We start from the raw sequence: 22,697 nt of genomic DNA, 5'->3' as shown, positions 1-22,697 counted from the left end.
ATGGTGAGTGTCTGCAGATGCTTTGGTCCACCTGTGAAATATCCTTCTGCAGAAAGTAAAGGGCTCAGCCAGGAGGGGTGAGTAAGGTCACCACTGCAGCACTGCAAATGGGAGCTGTGCACTTGCCCTGCTCTCACACCAGGCACAACACGTTCTTCTGAGCCTGTTGCTGATCTCAGTTCAGAGGGCATTTGGCTGACAATAATCTGTCTCACCTAGTGGCATTTGCTGCTGGCTGACTCTCTCCATCAGACAGTGTGTTTCAGTGCTATACTGTCTGGCTGCACTAGAACAGAGACTTAGATCCCACAGAACAGTTTTCTCTGGGTGGAAAGTTCCCTCCTTTGAGCTCTGCAGTTGCAGGAACATTTGTGGAAGCAGTAATCCATATGATGAGCATCTGGGTAGCTTTTTTTCTTCTTAACTCTCTCATGAGACCTATAGGTGGGCTATTGCTTAAAAAAATATTTTCCAGGTAACTGGAAATAATGCTTTGGATGGACTGACCACAAGGCCCATTTACTGTAATTCCCTCTGAGTAACCTTCTGGGCTTCTCTGCTGCATACAGCCAGCATAAACTGTACTGGCTGTGCAGCTCTTCTCAGGGTACATCTCTTCTGAGATGCAGAGTTGCTTCTGTTTGTCTGGTTTTTTTAAGTGGTGTGTATTCTTCTCCAGACCAATACTTGTGAACTCTTGTCATCTCTTAAATAACATGTTCACTGATGCACCAGCATGTTGGGTCATGCTGACAGTCTGTGCTGCCTAGCAGATCTCCCCTCGAGTCAGTGCTGGGTGGTAGGGTGCAAGGTCTCTCTGGCTGGTCTTTGACATTTGATGTGAGGCAGATGCTCTGCTGAGGCTGTTCACCACCAGCATCTGTGGTCTGTGTCCCAGAAGAGGAGTGTGGGTCACTGCAGGGACTCTGGCGCTCAGTGTGGCTGACGTGGCAGGTCTGTCTTCTCGTGCCAATGGAGCTGAGTGATCCAGCATGACCATTGCAGGGGGGGGTGGACTAGATTACTTTAAAGGTCCCTTCCAGCCCTAATTATTCTATGTTTTTGTGCCTCTTAGTTATAGCGTGTCTCAACCAAATATCTGCCCTGGCTTCACTCCAGGAGGGTTTTATTTTATTGCTGATGAATCCTCTGCAATCCCTTGCTATATTTTTACAATGCATTTTTCAGTCTACCTTTTTCCTGATAGTCTGTGATGTGGTTTGTTTCGTTTGTGGTGTAGCAACCCTGGTTCATAAGCGTGGAGTTCTCACTAAATAAAATATGAGGTCAGTTCAGAAGCTACCAATATTACTGGAAACATGAGACTTCTTACAATGTCTGCCTATTTTAGTGCTGATAAGAACCAGCAAGAGCTCTATAAATCATCAAAACACTTTTGTTTTGAAAGCTAATTTGAGATCACATCAGTGGTATATTTGTTAATATTTTATTTCTTTTTTTAAGAGTTTGATTTACAGTTGCTAGTTTTGTTAGATGTAGCAGCAAGTGCATGTGTGTGTAAATTTTTTCAACCCAGTGATCACAAAACCTTTTGTTCTTTTTTCCCATTCATGCAGCTTTTTATTGAAAAATGCAGATATCTTGAAGTCTATGGTTGTTTTCAGGAATGCATGTTTCAATGGTTTTTTCCAGGGAGAATTCTATTATAGCAAAATAGTTTATGTCAAAACATTTCAACCTGTACTTCTATTAGTTCTGTCTTGTCATCATATTTATATTACAGTGTTATTTGCAATATTTAATACTGTTTCTATATTCACAGATTTTAATTTTTGTATTCAGAAATAGGTTTTGTACTGAATATGGTAGGAAAGGTCAACATCTTGTATTTCTTTTCTAATTTGAAACAAAATCACATTTTGAAATGCTGGAGTTTCTCACAGAGCACCATTTCTTAGTTTTGGGCTAGATCTAATCAATACCACAGTGGATGTCTGGCACCAAAATTCCCAGACTACACTTGCCCCTCAATATCACTGTTGATCAAGTGACAGTCTGCAGACAGCACAGTACTTTTTCTCTTATTCGTAATGTTTGTTTTCATTTTGGATATGACTATTGGAAATTATAGTTTTATCCATTAGATATAGGGTGAATTCCACTGGCCAAGCAAAGCAGCAGTATTATTAACAATAATAATTTGCCTGATGAGTATGGTAATAAACACTGTTGAAGGACAGAGCTGTTCATGGAAACACTGTTGTCTAAGTAATATTGTGGCACATCTCCAGGGCTTTTGCTTCCTTGTGACAAAAATAAGTCATAATCTGCTTTTAATGTTTATCTAAGGAAGTTCAATCTCATCATTTAGTCCAAAAGTAAAATGGCCTGACTGCCCTCTTTAAAACTTAAAATTATTTTAAGTCAAGGTAGACAGCATGGTGGCAGATCTGGCCTCGAGTTAGTGATTTGAGAGCTTGGAAGGAAGTTTTATATCCACTGTTTGAACTGATAGATTTCCTCTTGAAGCCTTCTTTGTCATGGGGGAAGATGTTTTTACAAAAGCAGTAAGAAGTGAATACATTAAAGCAGAGAGGAGAATGATCTGGATAATCTCCATAGCAAAATTGCTCAGGGATTAGAATGAGCATGGCACACATTAAAGCAGATCTGTGAAAACACTGGTTTACAGCAGAGAGCAGCAAACATCATGCCCTTCTCTAAAACTGGCAGAGGAATGGTCTGAGTCCCCAAAAACTTTCAGGAGGAGGCAAGACTGAAGAGCTTAACTGGAAAAAAGTAAAAACCAAAGAGGCAGAGGTTAATGGAAAGTAGGATAAGCATGGATGAGGTTTTTCCAAAGCTGGATGATGTCAAGCAATCTTAATCTGGTTTTGTAAATACTTACATGGAACTATAAAGGAAAATACAGGGATTTCAGTAGTGCAACTGGTAAAGTGTTGCATAGGATATTATCAACTGAAATAGAATTTGGGAATCAGAAATGGAGTGAGGACTGTACTAGGCTGGAAGTACCAGACTGAAGAGAAGGTAATGGTAGCATTCCTCAAAGAGCATAGTGATCCTTAATATTTCCATGAAGGACCTTGGATGCAGCTGTAGAAGACTGTTAATGGAGTTTGCTGATAACACAAAGTAAGAAGCTGTCATCATAAGAGATGATAGCTGAAGAGTAGCATACAGCAAGAACTGGATGCCTGCAGTTTTTAGAAAGGAGCTGGAATTCTGTGGCATAAAAGGCAAAGTTTTAATGATGGGAGCATGCTCTGGTAAGGCAGGATCTCATCAGCTGAAGAAGCCAGGGCAAGGCTGATGCTGAGGTGTCACCCATGGCTGGCTAATGTTTAGTCCTCAGTGGAAAGAATCTGGGAGAAAAAACAGTATCCTTTTGATCAGCAGTGGGGAATTTCCAGCATGCACAGAAAGGTGTTGATATTACTGTGCACAGTGGGGGTAGGATATCTTTTTGGATATCACGGGAAATTCTCATCATCCATGTTCTGGGGAGTAAATTAAAATTGGCACAGATGTAGAGAGGGACTACTAACTAGGATAATCAAGGAATGAATTGCTGAAGACATTGAGAGAGCTTGTCTTGTTTACCTTAGTGCAATGAAGCCTGAGAGGCTTCTGTGATTACAGTCTGTAAATATCACAGAGGAATAAATACCAGGGAGGGAAAAGAACAGTTTAGGCTAAAGACCAGTGTTCTCACCTGAGCATTAGTTATACACTCACTGAATAAATTTAAGCTGGAAGTGAGGGAAGGTCTCCCTGCCATATAAGCAGGGATGTGTTCCAACAGCGTTACTGCTGGAAAAGCGGGAGGGAGAAAGGAGACTGCTTTTTAAATGAGCTCTGTGAGCTTTAAAAGAGGAGCAGAGATCATTAGCAGATTACTCCCAGGCCACCTTTTACAGGAGACTATCACAACTCCTCACTCACCTTTTCAAAGGCAACTGTGCATGGTCTTGTCCATGCCACTTGCTTTGCTACTGGAGATGGGAGGACAGGACCACTTGGCGCAGTGCTCCTCTCCCTGCTGGGCTGCTGCGGGAGCCCCGGAGCAGGCTGGTCTGGAGGTGTGTGAGAAGGCACCACCCGGGGATGGGGAAGCAGGATGCCTTGTGGTATTTGTTATGGAGAAGTCTGTGCTAGGGGATCAGATCCTCCTGACATGGGACCACCTTGGCATGAAGATAGCGTAGTGAGCTTGTCTCCCCCAGCTGAAGACACAACAGACATTTCTCACAATGAAAGAGCAGTGGCTGTTTCTTAATATCACCTGGGTACTGAATTTGGCCTAAATATAATTAGTATAACACAGGCCTTATCATGTGAATGCTTTGGGCTTGTTAATACTGGGTTTGAGAAAAGCAAGTTGAAGGAAGGAGGGATAACTCAGGGAAGGCTGCTGCTAATACATGATTCACAGCAATGCCCAGGATGCTGTTTAGGAGGATATTGCCTCTGGGATGCAGCTGATTAACAAAGCTGTTTTAGCTGTGTGAGACCAGAGCTGAAAGCCAGAAGTGTATAAAGGATAATAAGCAGCTTAGTCTCCTTCTCTGGTGAGCTGAAGCAGCTGTTGTGGAGGAGCTAGTGGGTGTGTGACAACCCTAAACCCTGCAGCTGACAGTCCAGGCACTGGGCTGGGGTGCTGGGTGGAAAAGCCTTGGTGACAATGGCAGCAATTTAATGAGGCTCCTCGGTGCCATCTGCCTGTCTGTTGCAAGGGAACTGATAACACTAGCTTTACACATGAAGGCTTGGTGGAATAAGAAGTGAAGGATGTTCAGTCCTAGCAAAAAGGCAGTTGCTAACAAAAGCAAAGGAAGCAACAGCAGGAAGCAGAGGATGTGGTGGCTCAGAGGGAGAGAGGAGGAATTTTGATGTTAAACAGGAATTTGCTGGACAAACAGTTTTGTCTGCACCATTGATACTGTTTGCAAAATTGGATCACACTTAATGACTAATTGTATTTCAGGAAAGTGTGTAGGAAACATTCAATCATATTTTCTAACTTCATGTTTTAGAAATATTGAAGTGTTTTTATAGTTTCAAAATAACATTATTTTTAAATAACACCTAATTTTAAATTATTTAAATTTTTAAAAACCAAAAATTAAGAAAATAATGCTTAATTGGCTACATTGAACATTAATTATACATTTAATTTTTTTTAAGTAACTGAAAAAGTGTATGTTCCTATAAAATTTTGTCCCCTACTGTCTCATTTCCTGACTTGTTTTAATTACAACATCATTCAAATCAGAGCTGTAATTATGCCCAATTTCTGCTACTTGGCTGTGCAGCCTGGTTCTCTCACTATATTCTCTACTTCTTGCTGTCCAGAGAGCAGCAGTGATGAAAAATTACTGTTTCCCTGTATCTTTTTTCAAAGGCACTTTTTTTTCTCATAATTTTCCATTTAAACTTTGTTGGGTGGATTGCTTCATTTTAATCTGCTTGCTGATGTTTCACGAATTAAGCAGATTTCCACCTGCTCTGAAGACTCAGAGAACAATCCCGATCCTGGGAATGCTGCAAGACTTTCCTGCAACTTTCTTGTGTTTGAGTATGGTTTCTTTCCTTGCATTTTTCAACATTACATTCAATATGAATTATTCTACAATTTGTCTGTCTGAATAATGTATTGTGGGATATACTGAGCAAGGTACTATGGCAAACAGCTACGTGCAGTTTTGTATACTTTGGTTGTCTGTTCTCTGACACTGCAGACGGAGTTTATATCTCCACTAGATGGGATAAAAAACCAGAACTACTTAGAGCTGTTCATCTAAAAGAAAATGGAAATTGCTTTGCTCTGTATTCAATAGCAATGGATTCAAATATAGATGAGAGTTTTATTTTGAAGAATCTGCAGGAATAAAACATTAATTTTGTGGGTGATGCTACTTGACTAAAAAAAAAAAATAGTCTATATTTTACCTATTCAAGTATTTTAGATTTATTGTAATACAGGTTTCAGTGCAAACTGTGCAATGGTGTGTGGAAGTCTGTTATAAATCATACAGGGGAGTGACAGCCAGAGGTTTCTTAAATGAACTCTGCCTTCCACCTAGCTGCTCTGCTTTCCCTAATAGTGATATGTATCTTCTGAACTAACTTCTGAAACTAACTTTTCTAGTTACTGGAAAGTGGTTTGTTTTCAGAGTCGCTGTCTCCCAAGGTCCTGGGCAGGGCTAAACACTGGTAAAATTCACCTCTTCTTTTTTTGCTCTGGTAGATCCTGTGTCATTGTTCTTCACGTTAAATTTCAGAGTGTGTTCTCCATGCATCCCCTTTCCCCTTTTTTTTTTTAAAAAAAAAAATTATTCATTGCCTTGTAATCTCTCTCTTCTTTCTTGCATAATGCAAATTTTCCATGCTCAAGAGTGTGAGTTTTGTAACGAGGGGCTGAGCTGTCAGCAGCAAGAGAAACTAAGAACCAGGGAGTAGCTGAATGGCTCCATACCTGGAGTCTCCTAGCAAGTTCCTTAGAAACAGAGCACTTTCAGATGTCCCAGGTGATTCATGGTGACAACCCTTGGAGAAAATGGAAGCCCTGGGCCAAATCTGGTGGAGGAAACCTTGGCCATGAATGCTTTAGTACTGGCTACAACATACAACAGTGACAAAGCAGTTTCTGCTCTGCAGTAAACTCTAATACCTAATTTAAATGGTTTAATACAGTGATTCAAGCGTAAGGAGTATATGAATACATCATAACTTTTTTTTTTTTTTTAAGAGCTAGAACATAGGAGGATAAAAGTCCCAGACCTGTAGCTCTTCCATTGATTGGTGACACATTTTCTTATATAAAGCAGAGGTTTGCTCTGTTTCACAGGCAATGCAGTTGAAATTATGCCCCATGCAGGCATCTGTGTAAATGAGCTACCAAGCTTATCTCTAGGCCACAAAACGTTGAAAGGAAAGACATCTGAACGGCACTCACATCTCTCTGTTGCCCTCTGTTTTTCTAGCTCAAGAAAAACCACGGTGATGAAAATGGGAACTGTTTCTCCCCTATGTGATCTAACATATTAGAAGTGCAATTGACGAGCTTGTCTAACATGATCTGCTGTATCACTGAGGCTTTGAACACAGGCATCATCATGGCAGGCAGTAGTTTTCCTGTTACTCCATGGTCTATCATACTAGCATAACTATGTGTGTTACAGGGCCTTCTTCAGTCATCAGGTAAAGGCTAAGTGCCTCACTTCATGTGGTAGCAGGTCAAGCTTTTAGCTCTGGCATTGTCCACTTCAGATCCCCACTATATTGACCAAAAGAGTAGCCAAAATACTAGAGTTCCCTCATTAATGAGATCTCTTATACTACAGGGTCCATTGAGTCCTTTCCCAGCTGTCTGCATTCCTAAAGCTGTTAGGTGCAATGGCTAGAAACGTGGAATCAGGTAAAAATAGGATGTTGAAAATTTATCGTCTCCAGAACCATTTGCTACTTTTCAATATCTCATTACTATTTCAGAAAGGCATAGAGGTGTAGGTTCAATAAATTCTACTGAAATATTCTATGAATGTAGGGCAGGAAAGGGCCTTTTGAGCTAGTTTCTGCCTTCCCCTTAAAAATGAAACTCAGAAAGCCAACAACAGCTCAGTAAGAGAGTAAAAACATCTGTCCTCTGGCGACTTTGCCGAGTGCAGTGCTAAGATCAATTACATTGAAATATTCATCTGACCCCAGCACAGTAATCTGTGTCATCTGACTAGATGCATTTCCAAAACTGTATAAAGCAATTGGAGATGGCTGAATTATAGGTAAGCAGTTCAGAAGAATAAATTGAGGGCTCCTGGACCTTAATGTAGGGTAGTACTTGCAACATGACAGCTCATATGCAATGTAAAGTCCATTCAGGATCCGAGGAAAGGAATTGCCACCTGTGTGCCTTCAAGACTATTAATAATAAAATTTCACTCAGCATTGCCCAAATTTTCTGGGTCTAGTGGGTCTGGCCTTGGTAGTGCCACATTGCTGCTATCTAGAGAGAATCTGAGAGGTAACAAAGTGAATCAAAGCAGTCCTTTCCCTGCTCATTCATTTAAAGCTCATGTAAATCACTGTGCCTCTATTCATTTGTTTTCTTGATTGTGTCAATTCAACAACTTCGGAGGTCCTGTTATAAGTCAAATTTCATAAATTATTTGGGCCTTTTGAGACAGAGTGAGAGCAAAAATGGTTGATTGGTTTCTGTTAATCCAGACCATTTCTATGTTCTGTTTTTTTATTTTCTCAGCACAGCTGAGGGAATGGTACGTTTGGATTAGGGAGCAGAAACAAACAGCTGGCATGAAGAAGAAAAGGACCTTTTAAACTAGTTTTACCACAGAGAAAATTATGGTAGAATGATGTACTGTGGAATGGTACCCAAGGTTCATGTTGTGCAGCGAAGCTCATTTACTGATGAACAGTAAATCTTTAGTGGGAGCAGAGTGAGGGCATAGCGAACAATCTTGAGCAGCTGTTCTGGTTTTGTTTGGTGGGTTTTTTGGTAGTGGGGGAAGGGCCACAGGAGTGACACCGGTGAGCAGCTGAGAAGTTCTCCCTGCTCCAAACCCAGCCAACGAGCCATTAGAGGGACAATAGATGTGCTTCTGCAATTAACATACGAAAAAACTGAGATAAGACCTGAGCAGAGGAGCACTTCAAGGAGAAGAGCTGTGCTGGGGAAGGAGAGCGGAGCTGGTGGTTGGTGAGGAAGAAGGGGAAGAAGGTGCTCAAGCAGAAGTTTCCCTGCAACCCATGGCGAGATGGCAGCTGTGCCTCTGCATTCATGAAGGAACGTGGTGGAATGTTCCCTGAAGGCAACAGGAAGGGTGAACTTGGCCAGTGGATTTGCGGCCTGTGGACTCTGATTGTGCAGCTGTGGAAGACCCCGGCGCCAGGGGAGTTTGTTCCCAAAGCGCCCGTGATTCTGTGGGAAGCCCAGGCTGGAGCAGCTCCAGACCTCGTGGAAAGGACTCGTGAAGGAGAGGTTCGTGGAGGACCTTCTATGGGAAGGACTGTAAGGAATCCTTCTTCCTGAGGAGGAAGGGGCAGCAGGAACCACCATCCTGTGAGCTGACTCTAAACCCCATCCCCTGTCCCCCTGTGCCGCTGGGGGGAAGGAGGGAGAGAAACCAGGAACAAAGTGATTTGGGCCTGGGAAGAAGGGAGGGGTGGGGTAACATATGCAAGCCCTGCTCTGTGTGTTGTGTCATGTGTGTGTTTGATTAGTGTGAAATTAAATTATTATTTTTTCCCCAATTTGAGTCTGTTTTGCCCGGGACCTTAGTTCGTGAAGAACCCTCCTTGTCCTTTGTCTCGGACCATGGAGGGGGAAGTTGAATGAGGGGCCATGGGGCTGTTCTTTTGTTGTACTGTTGGGCCCAAACCATGACAGCAGCACACCTTAACACTGTTATTTTGGGTGGCATCTGTTTTTGGGTACTCGAGTTGAAGCTAGTGAGGATATATAGGAATACGTAGGGATGATCTGCATACAGAGGAAGGCTGTGACTAATTCATCACTTGGGACTTGTAAATACTGATTAAATTGAACATTTACCAGAAGTGGTTTCTGTTGCTGATCTTTGTGTAGCTGATCCTGCCCAGGATGGGCTGGATGAACTTGAATGACTTTTCAAGGTTCTTTGCAGTCATGATTTTTGTGGTTCAGTGACACATGAGACATCCACTTCTCCCACCGGAGCGATGAATTCTCAGCATCCTTGAAAGTCACTGTGTGCTGAATTACAGCACCAGAATTAATCAGTGTTCCTGCAAATGTGTTTAAAAATGGATGGAGGAGGGAAAAGGTAAAGAGTATAGGGATTCAGATTCAGGCTTGTGTGAGTACATCTGCTGCAGAGGAGTGCTGTTTTTCTTGAACAGTAAAACGTATTTGCAAAATGCTGCAGGGAGGCAGGGCTTGTGCTTTGCTGGACAGGGAAGAAATACCACATGTCACTTCATCCTGAGCAAGTGGATCTGCTTCAGTTCTCGCTGATGATACAGATGATTGGCACTTAATGACAGGCAGCATGGCACTCTGTAAATGAGACCAGTTTCTCACTCTGGGTTAGGTTGTACTGGCTCCCTGTACTCCAGAAAAAACAAAACAAAACAACAGTTCTCTTCCTTTAGCAATAAAACCCTCCTTAAACAGTGAATAGCACTTTTGTGTTTATGAAGTTGCTTTCCTCCTCATCTCCCTTGAAATCTCTGCAAAGAGGAGCAGCTGTTTTCCCACAGAAGGTCCTGTCTTAGACCACTGCTGTCCTTACTCTTCCATCACATTGTCACGCTTTGATGACTCAGGCATTAAAACAAAATACAATCACCCTTCTTTGTGAACTAAAATAGCCCAAGAGCAATTTTTTTAAAGTGAATTTTAATGTAATTACTTAGGTCTGAAAGCTCATGATGGGAGTCACAGTTTTACTGCTTGAACTGAAGATACTGGAATGTTTCATTATTAGTTTTTAAACAAAAATTAATGCTATTAAGAGTCCACTTGAAATCTTTGATAGATAAAAAATAAAATAATAAAATAATTAATAAAAAAGAGGTCTTGAATATTCAATAGCTTTGGATAGGACAAAAAAAGAAAAACTTAAAAAGATATCTAGACACATTTCTGTTTATATGAGCAACCAAACAGAAAGAGAAAATAGAGGTAATAAAATAACTGTCAAAATGCAGCCTAGTTTTTATTGGGTTGTAAATGAAAATCACTGTAGCAATCTATATGAGAAAATACAGAGCTCCTCAACAAAAAAAAGACTGGAAAGGGTGATGTAAGGCATGTTTGCATGCATAATGTAAGCCATCCTGATACCCAAGCCATGCTCATGATGAGTCAGCCTCCGACTGACCTAGTGAGGTGCCATGTAGAGAGAAAAGCTTTGCTCTCAGAATAAATATGCCCACATTAAATACCTCTGCACAACACTGTGCTGTCCAGCGTAGGTAGGTCCATACTCCCCAGATCTCCTCTACCATGTCCCTTCTCATGCAGACTTATTGGCAGGTTTGAGAACCCCTGCAGGAGGTTGCTGGGTGGTGGTGTGAATCTGGCTCCTTGTGCTGAGGTGCGGCTGCAGTGGGTTTGGGCTGGACCACAGCCCTTCCCATGGCTTCCTTCCCTGTTATGTCCGGTCACATTGCTTTCATCCCCCAGACCTCTCGCCCTCCTCCAGCAGTCTGGTACCACCTAGTTCCCAGTCAGTGCAAATGTATGATACAATCTTTGTATTCCTTCGAGGTGGAACATTCTTCTCCCACATAACTTGGGTTTGACTGTCCACAGGGATCATTAATTTGCTGTTCCCCTCCTCCACCACTGCTCGAGCACCCACCCTGCTGTGCTTTTCCACTAGTTCTCCCTTAGTGCTGGGGATCTGGAAAGAGGAGTGGACTTCAGATGCTGGTTTGTGGGGCAGAACTGCACTGGTCTGGCAGTGTTGGCTCTGGCCAGCCCCGACCCAGGTCAGTGAAGCTGCAGCGGGATGAAAACAGTGCCCCATGTACTGGGGCAAGAGAAAGAGTCTCCACTCTCTTCCCATGCAGGTTTTGCTGATGAGCACAACTCTCCTCCTTGGCTGTAGGCTAAGGCAGGCAGTGCCCTTCTGAGTGTGTGGCTCAGCATTACAAAGTGACTTCTTCAACCCTTAGAGGTTAGAAGTTATTTCCTTCCAAGAACTGGGACTGTGGCCATGGGCTGGAATTGACTTCAGTCAGTTTGTAGGCTGACTATTCTGTCAGCTTTTGCAGCTGCCCGGCTCTTCATTTTTCACATGTTAACATAGTACTTATCATCTTGTATGCCCTTCAGAGCTTACTTATGGTGCTGGAACCTCACAGCACATCTCTGAGGCTACCAGGACTCCTGATCAACTCATCCACCTTTCACTGCTGAGGCACAGGAAGGCTGGAAGACCTGAGATAACACTCAAGAGTGCTAGAGCCTGTCCTGCATGCTTTTTCAGTAGTGATATTGCTGTTATTGTTACCAGCATGATACTGTTTTATTAGGAAGACCCATTACACTAGCACAATGGAGCTGTGGATGTTGTTACAGTATGACTACACCACTGTAGTTAGAGGGGTAACAGATGAGATTACCAGCCTGGAATATCTACAGATGTCCTCAGCCTGTGCAGCGTTGGCATCTGAAGCATTGGTGGCAGAGCCTCTGAGAAGCCTTTAAGCACAGACACCAACATCCTCCATAGGAGAGCCGGGACCTGCCTGACACACAGGCAGGGGTGCAGTCAGGGTTTGCAAGCTGCAAGGCTTGCATATGCTCATGCACAAAATCATTTATCATCAACATTGCGATAATATCCACAAAGACTATGATACATACTGGGTTTCTGTGAGGATAGTCATGTAGGTAGCTGCCACACAGCATGGTTTGTATTCCTCTGATTAAAACTATTAATGAGAAAAATTACTAGTTTGAGGCATGCAGAGACTGGAAATTAGTATGAAGGGCGAACAAGTTTGTGCCACTACCACAAAGGTGCCCTGAGGAATGTTAAAGTAGGTTTATTCTAGTAATTATTGTGAGATACCTAGATGGAAGCTGAGTGACACATGGTTTCTTATGTCATTGGTGTAATCCACTTGAAGATTGCACTATGGGAGGAAGCTGATCTCTGTGGGTTTTTTCTATGAATTTCTATCATAAGCAGAGTTGTAGAGCCTAGATCACATCTTGAAGGTCAATGGAATCTTTGTTCAAATGGGTTGGGTTTTTTTTACAGGATTATGTTCTTCGCTACGCATATAAGCTTTTTGTTGAATAATCTGATTCAATTTTTTACTTATCTTTGATTATTTCTAGTCTCATGATCAAAGGATTCCTGTAGCTATAGGTAACAATTTATGTATGAGCAAAGGGTTATGTAACTGTCCCGTGTGAAATATCAGTAAAATGTAAATAAACTATTTAGCTACCAGGCCTCACTGGAGATGAAATGGTGGGGCAAACTTGAATTTAAGGTAGAGTACTAATCAAAAGAAGGTGTGATTATCTGTTAAAGGCTGGATTAATAAGAACACAGTAGGAAAAATGAAAACAGTATTTCCAACTATATGGCTAAGTGTATAGACAGCAAACGCTATGGTCTGAACACAGAATTACATTAGAACCAGCTTCAGAACCAACAAAGGACACCAGGAGAAGTTACTTTTGCATCAAGGGGAAGTAAAATATCAAGGGTATGAGCTTAGGCAGAAGGAAGGTGGAAAAAATCTGTGCCTGCCTGCAATCAGTCAGTTCACCTTAACCTGAAAGTCCTTGAGCTTAAATAGGATGGTATTTAAGACAAAGACAACATATTGCCATCTTAGAAGTTCAGCCTTGTCCAGTGCTCAGCAGTATCTCCTGCATGTGAAGATGCAGCGGATTTTTCAACTGCTCTGAGCTGCCTTTTATCACCTTGGTGGTCCACACTGTTATACTTGAGATCTGTCCTGGTTCTGGTTGCTCACAGATCTTTTTCAAACAGTCCAGGCATTGCTGGATATTTAACACCTGACTTGTGCCTGTTACAGTTCTGAGGAGTGCAGCTTTTCAGGATTATCAGTGGGAGTGCACACAGACATACACTTCAGTCATATTGAATTGATGGATGCAATAAAATGTGTTGCTGGGCTTAAATGTGGATTTTATGGTGGATTTATGCACTTTTTGCTGGAGCAAAAATTAGTGTTGTTCATTCTTCTGTAAAATCATAGAGGGGGTAATTATAACTGCTTGGGGTTTTTTCAGTACTGAGTTTGTTTTTAAAAATGGCTCATCCCAGTGGCCACTGACAAGTACAGTCGGTGTCTGCTAATAGTTCTGTTTTCTGTAGATCTGCTTTCCTAAAGCTTTTAGGTTCAGCATGTTCAGCTTGATTTGAATTACTGTCAGACCAACATTTTACAAGTACCTTGCTTCTCTGAAAGAGACTGTACAACATGCTGGCTGAGAGGGAATCACAGATTTATAGATTTTAGAGCAAAGGGAAAACATTGTTCATCTAAACTGACTGCAGCCTTGCCCATTCTGTATGTTCTTTTATTTAAATCAGCAGCTTGAGGTTGACCAAGACTGTATTTTTGGAATGACATCCAGACTTGATTTAAAGTCTGCAAGTGCTCTAGAGTTTGTCACAGCCATTGGGAATTTGTTCCAATGGTTAATTATCTTTTCTCTGAAAAATAACCTTTCTGTGAAAAAAAATGTTTTCTCTGAAAAATCTGTACTTTATTTTTTTGGAACTCTTAAATTCTGTCTTCTGAAAAGTGGATCTTGCTGCTTGACTTCCTATGCAGGACTTGGGAGACCTTTATTTTCCCATAGGTATTTCTTTTTATTGTTAGTTTGTATTTTCATGGTATTGGAAAAATTTCTTTGTACTTACAAACCCAGATGGGCAGACATCTTTTACACCTCTGTAATCCTATGCTAAGGGTCTAATATAATGAAAATATGCCTTCTCAAAAAAGAGTGTATATAATGGTTGTGCTTTTTATTTCAGTTACTGACCACAGGTTTATGATTAACTATAATTTCTGGCTAGGATGTCAATACTGAGAGAGAAAGGGTATTCAGTATGTGCTCTACTTACACTGTAGGTGTCACGGTTGCTCCAGTGTGCCCCAAAATATTATTTTCAACGTTTCCTTGTATGTATCAAAGATGCTTTGCAAATGGCTTGAGTTACTTCTTTTTCCATAAGCAGTTCTCAGAGTTGTATGGCTGGATGACACTGCAAAGGTCAGTGGTTCATGTCCTTGCTCCTGAGCAATAATTACTGCGAGCCTGTATGATCTTCCTTTCTTTCTTTTCTACTGAGAAGTTACACAATCAGCATATTTCCACAGAGAATGAAAATTATAAAAAGAAGAGTTTTCAGGAAGCCTGAGCAAGTTACCTGTCTCCTTTCTTACATGGTTCCCTTAGAAACCATGTGAGATCAGTGGGAGCTACTGTTGGTTATCCTGCCTCAATGCATTTGTTTTGCTACTTTATGAGTAATTATTGTTCCTGTTTTCTCCTTAGGGCTCTTCCTGCCATGATGCAGTGGGTCCGAACTCAGAAACCAGGAGAAAGTGGTGTGAATATTATCACAGCAGATTTTGTAGAACTTGGTGACTTTATCAGCACAGTCATAAAGCTCAACTATGCCCTGGATGAAGGTGAAGATGACACTACTTGATAGTACTGTAAAGTGTGTGTTGTTAAGTTATTTAGAATTTAAAAGAAAAGATTGTGTTTTAAAAAAATTATCTTGTGAAACACTGATCTTCCTTTAACATGCTGAGGTGTTTAGGGCTTTAGTGGGTGGACGTAGGGGAAGTGTTTTAATTAATTATTATAATTTTTTACATTTGTGTTTCATGTGAAGAGCAAAACTACATATATTTACAGTGTTTCATAAAAGAAGGCCATTTAAATGTTTTCTGTGAGGTACCAAATGTGATTCATGTGTCTTCTCTGGTTATGAACAGTGCCAAGAAATGTGCTGCTTTTAGAGCAAGGGGATGTGTATTGCCCTTTGCCTGCCCACAGCAGGATTCCTAAAGGTGTGAGCTTTACACCAGGAGACTAAGGACAGTATATCTGACCTGAAAATTCTAAGCTGCTGCACTTCATCTATTAGGCAGTTTAACTGATTGTATTTATAAGTGAGATACAGGTTTAAATGCCTTTGTGAAGTAAATCTGAAGTCATGCCTCTAACACACGCATATTTAGTGGACAGAAAACATCATGCGTTATACAGCTCTCACAGGGCACAGACTAAATCCTGCTTGCTTTTCATTCTCAAACTGGGGTTTTCCAGTGTCTCTGCCACAGGTCAAGTCAGCAGATGGATGGTTCTGGCCTAGCCCTGCACTAGGAGCTGCCAGTGCATATTTTACCTGGTTCTAGCAGGAAAAAAGTTAGGCCAGCCTGGAGCACCACTCACTCCCAGGGTTAATCTTATCTAAGCACCTGATCCAATGTCCACCAAAGTTAATAGGAAAATTTCCTACATTTAGCATGGATTTGGCATAGGATGAGTAAATTGTGTCTGTTGTATGGTGGCCAGAATTTTGTCCCATGGTAGAAACCTGCTTTCTGCAGGACTAAAACTGCACTTAAAAAAATAAACCAACCAACCAACAAACAAAAACACCAGAAAAAAAACCAATGCAGTCTAAGCTTCTCTTTAAGGCAGCTATGAACACAACACTTCTCTGCTGATTACAAAAACAATCAGTGCCAGTTTCATCAGTGAAAAATTGTACTAGAGGTTATAGTAATTCAGCTTCTAGCTAATAAAAGTGCTTGATAGTCCTTAAATTGTTTATGGGGTATTATAGCAAGTAACACAAGGTTGGAAGCCTATTGAAGGGCACTGTTCAGCAGCAGAATGGCTGGTCACCCTGCTTTTAATGAAACATATAAAACTCAAGTGTATGGAAAACTTAATGAGTTACATGATTAGAGCATTGCCACTGTATGACACCCAACTGGGTACAATGCAGCCTGTCATATATTCTGGATACATCAATGCACAGGCACACAACTTTGGCAAGAAAACATTTCATTTTCAAAAAAAAAAAAAAAGATGCTATTATGTCTTATAAGGAAAATGCTCTTTGAAATATTGCAGTGCTTTATGGAATCAGACTAAGGTCAAGTTTCCATTGATGTTAGTAGAACTTTTTGTTGAGTGAGAAGAATGGCATCGTATGGTCTTTTGCTATTTTCTGTCAAATAATGGCTACCATCTACCATCAGAGTTTAGAAAAAGAAGAATGGTCCTATCAAACAGGTGGATTATGAGGGGCCATAGGGGTTTATTTTGTTTTTAGTATAGGAAGAGGTGGAATAAAATTAACACTTGCCTCTCTTTTGTAGTGAGAGGATGCCTTGGAAAAAGTGTGTGTGTACACTATAAAGAATCATTTAAGTGTGTGTGTACTATAAAGACACATTTAAATGTACGTAAATGACATAAAGACATCCATGGAAACTTGCATAATGATATTCTGCATTCTGCATTCTGGACAGGAGTATTATAGATTTGGTTGAAAAAAACTGTGCAAGTGTTATGAAGTTATGATGCCTCCTTCAGTAGCAATTTTTTCTCTATAGGTTGGGACTGTAAGAGTCATCCACAGTGAAACCTGAGATCTAAGCCAGTTAGGTTTTTTACAGTGTTAAAACTTTACCCAGACTTCCCCAAAAATTTACCAAGAGACAAAGCCAATCTTCATATTGAACGAGGGGTAGGACTCTAGTGCTTTCATCTACATCTAAGCAAGGCATGGGGTGTGTTGATGCATTTTGTTTCCGATTTTCACAGGATCTTCAAGTGAAACTCATGTAACAGACACATGAAATGAAACATGAGCATTTTTTTTTTTTTTTTTTTAACCCACCCTATGTGGGTGTCCCACATAGAAATGTGAAAGTGTTTGCTTATTTATTGGCAATGTGGTGTGAAATGCTCTTTTAATTTTTCTGTCTAGCTGGGTTTGTTTGCTTCCAGATGCTCCCTGTTGTCCTTCAGCCACTTAAGTGTAGTCAACAGAGTTAGCCTGTTGTTTGAATGCAGTAAAGTAATCTGAATACTTGGGTGGAGCAGAAAATAGATTTCTTACTTGTTTTCTGATTGAAATTCTATTGAATCTGAAGGCACCAAAACCACTGAGTTCCTCCTGGGATCCTTCACTGAAACACACACCAAATACACTGAGCTTTTCACTTATGCAGAGGTGTACTCAAAGCAGCTGTTCTGCTGTATTTAAGTAAAATGTGTGTGTGCCTGTATATATCACTATATATGGAGCTATCTTGAGGTTGTTAGCATTGTTATGAAATGTTTGTTTAGTGTCAGTTTTATTCTAATTGTCATTTGGGTGCTGGAAAATAGAAGCATAGCAAAAAAAGAATAAATCCTCTAACAGGAAGGATAATAGACAAATAATACAGTTTCTCCATTAGTGGGGGAAAAAAAATCTTAGGAAAATGTTACATTTGGTCAGAAAAATATATGTTTTCATTTAGCTGTCAGTCTCCTTTCTTTTGAGAAAGCACAGCACTTTGTTAGAAACAGGTAAACAAACTTGCCTTAATTTCTAAAACAAAAAAGTGTGTGGGGGGATCATACTATCCACGCTTTTCTGGGGATTTCAGCTGCAAGGACCCAAAACTGTAATTGAACTGTCCTGATAGGCATGGACTCCATATTGGCACTGTTTGGGAGATGTTGCCAGAAAAGAACAAGCCAGAAGGAACTATGCAGCATAACTGGACCATTTGAGAGCCCAGTTTTGCCACTCGTGTGCAGCTAAAACTCTTCATGATTTCAAAAGAAACGTGCTTGTGAAGTTGGGTCAGATGACTTGTCTGACCTCATTCGTTTGGAAGGTATCTACAGATGCACTATGAGGAATCCAGCATGGGAAATTAGATGACTGTAATCAGCCCATCAGAGGAAAAATGCCTGTCTACACTATTGATCTTCATAGGCATCTGTTTACTCAAACTGTCTTGTCATTCTCCACCAAAACATTTTTTTTATTCCTGTGCTCATTTTCCCCTGTACTCTGTTCATTGTATACACATCAAGTAGTATTGTTTTCTGGCATTTTATGTGATTACTTGATCCTTTCTTTTCAGTCATCCTTGAAAAATTGTGACCATGCTACACAACGCAGGCAGTGTCTCAGCTGTTGTAAACCTGCCTGACTCCATTTTTCAGTTTACTCAAGCTGAGGTGTCTTTGTTCAGTGTGATCCAACCTGCAGCGATTTGGACCAAAGAGCAGCTGGTCCTGGGGTCTAATTCCTGCCTTGTGTGGAGAGGGGTAGGAACAGATTCAGACCACAGGAGCCTAGTTTTAAAATTAGTGGATTATTTGCATTTACTTGCTGTTGGTTACATTACTGTTTTTGTAGTTCCTGCCATTTCAAACCATTCTTCTGAACATACCTGTGTGCATATATATATGCATACGTACGGGAGAGGGAATGGATGATCCTGTATGCTTAGCCAAGTCTTTCTGTTATTCTGATACAAATCCAGACCATTTCAAAGCAGTTACTAAAGTTTTACCCTGGGATGAGTGGGAGCACATAGTGTATAGTAAGCATATGCTGTGCTGCAAAGGACATTTTAAGTTGTGGAGGTTAACTCTACAATATCAAAAAAGTGGAGTGCCCTGAAACCATAGCTCCAGTGCTGTTTATCTTGAATATAGTATCCGGAGCACTAGGTATTAGCAACTGAGTAGGCTGTTTGGTGCTTTCAGCAGCTCAGTTAGCACCATTTTAAACTTCTACACTATTTTTCAGTGAAGTAACAGCTAACAGTGTATATGATGTACTTGCCATACCTCAGTGGTAGCTTCTGTGTTACAGTCAATGTGTTCTGAATTGTATATGTTAACCCAATGATGAGATTAAATACGCTTTATAGTATGTGCAATGTATTGATTACAAGTATGTTGGGGTTCAGTGATCTATTTAGTTTTTACTGTGATGCTGTTTTGTAGGGGGATGTGTGTATGGGAGTATGGATTGTCTATAATGTACAAGGAAATAATTAATCCTAAAGGAAAAGGGCAGTTATGTAACCTGCCTTAATGCATTTGCATAACCTTCTTTAGATCCCATGATTATCAGTTCTGATTTCAGATGTCATTGGGGATTCTCCATAGGGCTGACTCCCTCACTTTTCAGCACTAAGGAGTTAAACTTGAAGTTACATGGAGCTCACTTACATATCGGTAAATAAAGAGGAGGATGTTTGCCTAATCAACTACCTTGATTGTACAAGGTGGCGAAGACATGATTTCTAGTGTGTTACAGGTCAAATCATTTCTGTGCAAACACAGCTCCTGTGGATCCTGGCAGGAATTGAGATCATGTAATTGACTGGCCTAAAGTTCATCTCCTGGGATACAATCATGATAGGAGGGTGGTGGTACCCTGGCTTTGGGGATGTCCCTAAATGCTATGCAATACTGCTCATGTCCTGTGATGGAACATAGCTGTGAATTCGCAGGAAGAGCTTTGAACTCTGCTCCAGTCTAGGTTGGACTGTAAAAATACTTATGCAAAAGATTATAAATGTCAGAGGCTGAGCAGCCTAGCCTGGCCTGCCCACATACAGCATTCTGCTTTCAGGAGCCATGGCAGCTGTAATTAAAGAAGTAATAATAATGTCACAGTGGCTGGCAGGACCTAGTGCTCTAGTGAGGAATCTATATTGCTCACAGGTATGACCTCTCTACCATTCCCACAATCAAGTCTAGCTCTCCCTTCATGGTTTCTGTCTGAGATGCCTCTGCCTGATCCCAAGGGTAATTCTGAAAGACCTACTGAGCACAGAGAAGGTCTGCCTTGTGCCTGGCTGGTTGGACAGGACCAGGCAGAGTGTGCTTGCTCTACAGTACATTTGGTGTTAGGTCAATTTTGAGTCAGACCCACCTGAACAACTATTGAGGGAAGGCCAAAGATTTCAGACCCTCTTCTGTTATCTCTGTTTTGTCTAGTTAAAAAGCAGCATCTTCCAATTTTTTTTCCTTTGCCTCTGCTCAGTGCTCCTTATCTCACTTTCTGCATGCGAATCCCTTAAACTCTCAGCTGTGAGCTACACTGCTCAAAGTGAGTGTAGTAGGCTTGTCATCCTCAGTAGACCATAGCAATCCACAAGTTCTTACAAGATGTGAAGTACAGGGCTAAAAGGTGGCAGTGTTGCACATCACAGAATCATAGAACCATTCAGGTTGGAACAGACCCTTGGGATCAGTGAGTCCAACCATCCGAACAACCCTTAAACACATCCGGGGATGGTGACTCAACCACCTCCCTGGGCAGCCGATTCCAGTGTCTAACCACTCTTTCTGTGATTTTTTTTTCCTAATGTCCAGTCTAAACCTCCCCTGGTGCAGCTTGAAACCATTCCCTCTTGTTCTGTCACTAATTACCTGTGAAAAGAGACCAGCACCAACCTCTCTACAATGTCCTTTCAGGTAGTTGTAGAGACTGATGAGGTATCCCCTCAGCCTCCTCTTCCTCAAAATAAACATTCCCAGCTCCTTCAAGCATTCTTCATAAGATTTTTTCTCTGTGCCCTTCACCAGTTTCGTTGTCCTCCTCTGTACTTGCTCCAGCACCTCGTTATCTCCATCCAGTGTCCCAGAATAGCTTATCTCCACACTCCAAGTTACATACCTACGTCCTCTTAGATGGGCTTCACCTTGGCTGGTAAGAATTCAGTTATAAACTTTCTCTGTCCAAATTAGAAACAGATTGGATGATATGCCAAGGAATATCTCTTAAAATAGAGGTATGCTTAGACTTTTTTCCATGTTTTCCTGCAATGAGATGATAGGTACTAGGCTATTCTCTCAGCTCTGGGTCCTACAAGAGTCAATTTGATCAGATAAGATTCCTTGAGTAGCTGGAATCAGCTTTGCTGTGAAGCTGGGATCCTGAAAGCAGAATCCTGGGTTTATGTGTAATTATTATTATTGAAAATCAAAATACATGATTAGAAATATAATTTTTAAAAGAAAATAAAGTTATGTGTGGGCTTGCCAGTACAGTTGTTAAGTTTTTGACTGCCTCAGTAATTGTTAGCTTTAGGATTGTGTAGGTGATGATTAGGATGTTACTGCCACAATGCCTCCTGACACTGTTCAGGGTCTCTGTACAGAAGCCTTACTTCCCAGTGAGCATTAATGCATTTGAATGACTTTTCTCTGTTTTGGTGGGAAGGATGATTGTGTGGAGGACATGGAGCTCCCTGTGTGTTGTGCCCACAAAGGTTCACAGAGCTGCACCTTCTCTTTTTAGGATCTATTCAATGGTACTTCAATAAATGTTGTGTAAAAAATGCCTACAGTTCTGTATAGCAAATGTGAATTTTTATGAAAATAATGTGTATTTAATGTAAAAAAAAAAAAAAAGAGTAATATAAAGTCCATTTTCTTTGTATCCAGTGAAACATCTAATAAAGCTCTGGTACCTGTATTTCTGGTTTATGGCTTCATTGCTGCATTCAAGAGTTCACATGTAGGAGGCTTCTTAACACAGTTCTGTGATACATGGTGGAGTCAGGTGTTAGACCCAGGCTGTGTTATTACATTAGTGGTGTACGTGGACTGTCTGTCCCATGAGAGCATTGCAGCAGGAGTACCATTTCCACCCGATTACTGTGGGACCCTGGAATAACACAGGGTGCTGTGAGATGTTGGTGCTGCCAGGCACACAGCAGGCTTTGGCTACCTCTCTCCCTGCAGGGCTTTCCAGTCCCAGTTTGCCTCAAGTGACAAAGCATATGGCCCAGCTCTGTGGTCTGCATGAGCCCATGGTGCTACTCTAGCCATTGATGGCATCTGGTAAGGAGGAAGGAGATGGAAAGCAGGAACTAGATCTCTGAAATTTTAGTCTGTCCCATTGCTTCCCTGTGCCCTCTCCATGTTGCTGCCTGCAGCTCATGTAAACATGGTGAGAAGATCCCACCACCAGTGCTAGCTCAGCTTGCCTGCAGGTGCTGGTGGAGCAGACTAGCTGCTACCACAAGCCTGACTCCAGGACCTGCCAGCCAGCAGGTGAGTACCCTCCATTGTCTCCCAGGAGCCTCCTGTGTGGTTCAGGGACCTCTTCCCCAAGGCGGAACACAGAAAAGCACCTACCAAGAGGTCTCTGCAC

The 22,697-nt window shown here is 41.4% G+C and overlaps 1 protein-coding gene across 1 annotated transcript in view; it reads left to right on the top strand.

Annotated features, from left to right (window-relative positions):
- The window catches only part of PLCXD3 (phosphatidylinositol specific phospholipase C X domain containing 3), an 86,248-nt gene extending 64,247 nt beyond the window's left edge, over window positions 1-22,001 (top strand). The window contains exon 3 of the mRNA XM_051643608.1: window positions 15,044-22,001. Within this exon, the coding sequence (XP_051499568.1) occupies window positions 15,044-15,200 (157 nt within the window). The 3' untranslated portion in view covers window positions 15,201-22,001. The remainder of the gene's footprint in view (window positions 1-15,043) is intronic.
- Window positions 22,002-22,697: the final 696 nt, after the last annotated feature.

The sequence above is a fragment of the Apus apus genome, chromosome Z, assembly GCF_020740795.1.
Source record: "Apus apus isolate bApuApu2 chromosome Z, bApuApu2.pri.cur, whole genome shotgun sequence".
Classification (NCBI taxonomy): Eukaryota; Metazoa; Chordata; class Aves; order Apodiformes; family Apodidae; genus Apus; species Apus apus.
Note: the sequence above shows the minus strand (reverse complement) of the source record. Positions and strands in the feature narration are given on the sequence as shown.